This window comes from Denticeps clupeoides, chromosome 6 (assembly GCF_900700375.1).
Source record: "Denticeps clupeoides chromosome 6, fDenClu1.1, whole genome shotgun sequence".
Taxonomy (NCBI): domain Eukaryota; kingdom Metazoa; phylum Chordata; class Actinopteri; order Clupeiformes; family Denticipitidae; genus Denticeps; species Denticeps clupeoides.
This window is the reverse complement of record NC_041712.1, coordinates 15,796,977-15,802,976: the sequence shown is the minus strand read 5'-3', so window position 1 is coordinate 15,802,976 and position 6,000 is coordinate 15,796,977. Positions and strand designations below refer to the sequence as shown.

Genomic DNA, 6,000 nt, shown 5'->3' with positions numbered 1-6,000 from the left:
ACGAATGTTTCCAAGAAAGTGAGAGTGATGCTGAATGTAATATAAAACCTGTAATTTGACCACCGTTTGAGGGAGGACCATGGAATGGCACACTGTTATCATCACTTTACCATCAGAACCCACCCCTGCCCAGTCCCCTCTCTTCATCTGTACCACAGCGTGCCATTTCTGAAGTGAAAATTGGTTTGAAATACACCATGGAGTCTGCAAATGGATAGGCAATCAAAACAGCTTAGAGTTTATTGCCTTCTGAAATAAAAAAAATGGTTATAAAGTCTCACGGAAAGAAGGTGACAAACGAGCATAAGAAAATGAAGATCAATCAATCAGCTAAATTCATAACTCATTTTAATTATCAAAAATGGTCTATTGAAATGCAATAGATCATGACAACAATGTGTACAAAGAAAATAAAAATCCCCCCGCCCTGTTCTGGAAGAACCATTTAAAAATAAAACAAGCAAGAAAAGTAATAATGAGAAACATACTTCACAAAGACCAACTTCAGTGAACATTCAAGAACCTTTTTGTTCTTCTCTAGATATGACATCAGAAAACTGTGACTTGATCGGTAGGATCATTTAACACAAAAAAGGTCAAACATTCTTCACAGTTTTTTTTCACAGTCCTTCATATGAAAGAGAGAATCATTTCAGGGGCTTCCTGATCCTGAGGGACCTTCCTTGAAATAATCCTTTCAATGTCATCTGCGCTGTGGATGAGGAAATGTCCGGACTGCTGCTGGACTTTTTGTATGCATCTGTGATTGGTTTTGTGTGTATCTGTCCAACAAAACATTGTTTGAGGGCATTCAAGATTCTGAATTGTAGGGTCATAACCTCCATATATAGTATTCGTGCGGAGTAAAGTTGTCTGGTAAAGGTGTCAGTGTGTGTTCTGTCTGCAAACCCAGCAAAATAAATAAACCCTCACTACTAAACCCACACTACTGAACAAATGTACACTGTCAGGTTTGTGCTCTGTGCATTACAGGGCAAATGTTATTATTGGTCTTAAATCATGCCTTAAAAAAAACGTCTTATCTTTCTATAGAATGGTTTTGTTTATCTGGTACACATGGGTGCTTTGTACTATGTGTTTAACCTGAGAAAACAAGGACGCATTTGTACATGATAAGGCGAGAATGATGCAAGCATGAAGTGCCCATAATTTGAGACAACTGGATGGGATGGTATATGGTACATGTTTTTGTAAGAAGACACGGCTGAGTGTTTTCCCATGTTGTCCATCTGAACACACCAACTGTCCCTTTTTGTCCAAATGTGTCTATTTAGCAACTCCAGGGACAATATAGCTCTGCTTTTACATAAGTTCCAAGCTGAGATTCTGAACAATCACTGGTGGCCAATGGGGAAAGTCCTTGGCCTTTCATGTCATGGTTATCATGACAATGAGTGTTACGGCATTTGTGTCATTTCCTCTCCCTCTTGCCATTTCCTGTTTGTGTTACTCCAGGCCGTCTCTGTGCTCGAGACCCAGGTCTCTTCGGCCCGTGCTGCCCAGCTGTCTCCCACCATCTCTGTCCTCATCGTCTTCCTCTTCCTCCTCCTCCTCCTCCTCTTCCATGCCTTCCTCTTCATCCTCATCCTCATCTTCATCCTCAGTGCCGTCCATGGAGTCGTCATTGCCAGCTAACATGGCCTGCTGCATCGCCAGTGTGGCTGAGTCGGAGGACAGTGACTGAAGGCCATCCATCATTGGATCTGGTCAAGGTAGAGAACAAAGAAAGCTGAAGAAAGGCTCATGCAGAGTGCTTAAATGTTTTGGATTTTAATGAGAAGAACCTGTTTAGTCCCAATGGTGTTAGCAGACCCCCTCTGTGGCCCATTATGAGAAATCCATGATTATAAACCTAGTTGTTAGAATGGACCCTACATTAAAATTGGATGGCCAGGTAAATGCTGTTGTGAAGTCCAGTTTTTTTCCAGTTGAGGAGTCAAAAATCAACCTTGAAACAGTGATAAATACTTTTAAACCTACTCACCTTAGTTATTGTAATGGACTTTCCTTAGGAATCAGCCAGGGCCTCCTACAACTGGTGCAAAATGCCACAGCTCGATATTTAACTGGAATAAGCAGGAGCATATCTCTCCAACATCGGCTTCATTGGGATGTTTTCCAACATCCACTTCACTTCACTGGCTTCAAGTTCATTTATTTGTTTTTGAATGTCTTTGAATGGCTCTGCCTCAGATAATTTGTCAGAACTCCTGCACCGTTACACATCCCGTTCTCTCAGGTCTGCAGACCAGAAGCTTTTATGTGCTAAAATCTCATTACAAACTAAGAGTTGCAAACGTGCAGTCACAGCTACACGACTATTGAATGACCTGCCATGTTAGGCAGGCCACTTTTAAAACACACTTTTACTCCCTGGCTTTAGACCCAGTGTGAGGTGAAGACTGATGGTTTTTGTGCTTGTCTTAGTCTGTTTGTATAGATTTTTTTATTGTATTCTTTTATACTCTTTGATATAATTTTGCAATTGCTTTACTTACTTTTATTTATACTTATACTTTTATTCACTGCTTCTATTGTGCAGCACTTTAAAAGTGCTTTAAAAATAAAATTGATATGGCATTGATGCTTTACTTGTGCTCAAAAAACAAGAATCCACATAAGGCAGAACAACAGAACAAACAAAATCTGAATCGAATACATGAAAATAGTCCTGGGATGGACTCTGGCAGCTGTGACCCTCAGTAAGACATCGGGAAGCAAGTCAGTATATCAAACTAAGACTCAGCAGGCAAACCCAGAACACTGATTAATAAGAATTAAAATAACTAACTGTCTGAGTTGCTTCCTGAGTGTGTCTGCAGGACGCCAGCTACAATCGAGTCAGGCCAGAAGCGTTGGGTTGGGCGATGCTGCGACTTCATTTTCTTGGCCTTAGGAGCAGGGTCGGGGTTGCTAGCATCCAACATGGGTTGAAGAATGCGCCGGCGAGCATTGATGAACCTGTCAATGAGTGACAGACAGACACTCAGTCAGCAACAAGAGCAAGAATTCAAGTAATCGTGAATATCATAATTTGACCAGAAGATGGAGCCAATTTGCCATGGGAAATATGAAAAATCATCGATGAACTGAGTTAAGCTGCCTGTTTAGTAGACTGCATTTTGTGAGACTGCAAGGCTCTGTTGCTCTAACCTTTCAGAGGACTGTTGAGAAGATTTGCACAGATGAATGAAGCTCAATTGAGGGATAACCTGACTTCACTTGAAGTAAATGAGACAAAAATAGTTTGGAAAAGATGTGTAAAATGAAATGCATTAAATAATCCAAATGTGTACTCTTACCAGTTGTTCACCTGTAATAAAGTGAGATTTGTCTGGGCTGCAATCTGTCTTTTCTCATCCTCTGTGGGATACGGATGCTGGGAAATAATAGTCAAAATAACAAATTATAGAGATTTAATTAAATGCAATTACAACATGATATGATATATGGCTTTGATATGAGGTCCAAAGTAATTATCGACCTCCCTGACCTACAAGAAAAATCCCCATCTGCAATTGTGTTGTGCCCAAGCTAGTTCAGGTGCCCACACAGGCAGTGCAGGGCGAGAATGAAAAACATCCCAAATGCATTGCTCCCTTTACCCTACGACCCTGCCCAACCTGTATTTGCCATGTTTTTCTTCATTTAAATATTGTCACATATTTAGAGTGGGGTTCAATGCCCCGAAGTAAGGAAGTATCAAGCACTAAGCCTCACCATGAGGTGCTGGAAGAGCCAGGAGCGCATGATGTTGGTGGCATGCTTGGGAAGAACTCCTCTCTTGTTTTTCGATTTCTTGTCATCACCATCCAAGAGGGAGGACAGGTCCAGATTTACCTTGGAGACAGAAGAGGGAGGGATTATTGTTGCCACGGAAACAAAAGAGTTTGCAATTGCTGTTTCTTTGACAGGGGCTGAAATGGCTTTTGTCACCATAGCAACACAATTTGAGTAATGATACCTAAAGTTAAAACAGATAGTATTGGTTGATATAATTAGAGCTGATAAAAGCAACACTTGAACTTTTACCTACACTGAAAGTATCATATTGATAAATACATATTGATATGTTACACAATTACAGTTCTGAAGGATATATGATCAAAACAGAACCAAAAAATATGCTTGGGTATATAGATAATAATGCACAGCTGCTGTATAGGTTGCAGTAGAAAAAAAGACCAAAAAAAGTTCTCATCAGACAATCGATAATCTTGGAATACATCATACGTAAATGAGTGAACAAACAAATCAGACTTCACCCTGGAATAATTATAAATATTCAGGCAGACGTAGATTTAGAAAGTCTTGAAAAGCCACAGTCCTCCACTGATTTTTAAATAAATGAATTTAAAGTAAATAAATTGAAAGTTGTTCCTCATTCTCATTGTAGTTGCAGCTGGGTGTCATGTGGCTACATTACCCCCCCTCCCACTTTATCAACCCCCCTCCAACCCCCTCCCCTTGGCCCTGGGAATGTGTGTTCCGGGAGAAGGGGTTGAATTAATTGGCGGCACCAAGCCGGGGTATCATTACTAGGAGCTTGTCAGTGATGTAGCTACGGGCTGCAGTCTATTCCCAGCCCACGTGTTGAGCACAGTCTCGGCTGGGGCCCAGGTAGCCGGCGAGGCTGCAGCTGTCTGTCAAAAATACTGAATTACCTGCCTGCCACGCCGCCAGCCGACGGGCCGCACGACTCACGACGGCCACCTGTATTGAGCAGTCAAACACAAATGCTCCCCCTAGGTGAGGCAGTTGAAGAGATCAGCCTGCAGGATGAGCAGCTGGAAGCACGAACGGGTTCAGGCCAGCTTGATTCAAAGCCGGCGCAGCGCTTGAAGGCACCTTTCTGAAGGTTGGCATGGCACACCTAGCAGCTAAGCGGAACTGCGAGCGCTATCTGCGGAGAACAGTTGGGACCCTCACCTGTGTATTCTGGATCTGGATGGTTCCCTGGGGTAAAGCCTGGGTTAACACCTGCCCCTGCGATGTCACCATGGCAACGGGCTGATACAAGGTTCCACCTGAGGGAATAATTTGCGGCCACGGAAGTGAGATGCCTGCTTCACTGCGAAGCCCAGGTTTCACATGCTCTGCAATCATTACCATTTACTTCAGACACAGATATGCAAATCATGTCGCCACAAATGTGTCATAAAATGTTCTTTAATCAGAATCAGGAAGGAGTGCAAGGAATTTTTTTGCTGTTAATTAGCTCTAATTCCCTGGCTAAACCCAGTGCTGTAATTGCTCTGTCTTAAAAGAGAGTTCAGTATTTTAATATCTGATTCCTCGCCGTGAGGACAGTTGAAGGCAGTTCAAAATTGGCTGAGTGAATTGAGCACTGGAAATGATGGCACGACCATGATGTGAGAATCTTTGAAAGTACATTCAGAGGACAAAGATCTTGGAATAAAGCAGTGATTTGGTTCGTCATCTCACTGTATGCCTTGCAGAGCATTTAGACAGTTACTGTAGCTCATGGGTCAAGTCCCCTGCATTATCAGAAGTAAAAGAAAAAGAGAAGAACATAGTGCTAGCTGGGTAGTTGATTTAATAAAATAACATTAAATTGGTCAAACTTGAAGGTCAATGCAGGTCAAACTAGCTGCTGAACCAGCTTCAGCATCTTAACCAGCTTAAGATGGTCACATGTGACACAAGTCACATGTGACACAGCACAGCACTCAGTGCACACAGTGAAATGTGGTCTCTGCATTTAACCCATCACCCTCAGTGAGCAGTGGGCAGTCATCACAGGCGCCCGGGAGCAGTGTGTGGGGACGGTGCTTTGCTTAGTGGCACCTCAGTGTGGCAACTGTCAATCCGCTAGGCCACCACTGCCCAGAGCAGTGGATGGGGACTGTTTGAAAATGTATCTCAAACTGGTCACACTTGTTGTTCAAAGGTAGATCTTAAGGTAGTCTGGCATGCTAGTTAGCTTGCAATCTCTGTATTTCTGCTGACTATGTTTTT

At 42.5% G+C, this 6,000-nt stretch overlaps 1 protein-coding gene across 1 annotated transcript in view; it reads right to left on the bottom strand.

Moving 5' to 3' along the window:
- Positions 1-331: 331 nt before the first annotated feature.
- Positions 332-6,000, bottom strand: part of pknox2 (pbx/knotted 1 homeobox 2) — a 49,383-nt gene continuing 43,714 nt past the window's right edge. Inside the window, exons 8-12 of the mRNA XM_028983290.1 lie at positions 4,951-5,048; positions 3,742-3,861; positions 3,324-3,400; positions 2,813-2,982; positions 332-1,724 (exon numbers count right to left, since the gene is read on the bottom strand). Coding sequence (XP_028839123.1) covers positions 1,468-1,724; positions 2,813-2,982; positions 3,324-3,400; positions 3,742-3,861; positions 4,951-5,048 — 722 coding nt within the window. The 3' untranslated portion in view covers positions 332-1,467. The remainder of the gene's footprint in view (positions 1,725-2,812; positions 2,983-3,323; positions 3,401-3,741; positions 3,862-4,950; positions 5,049-6,000) is intronic.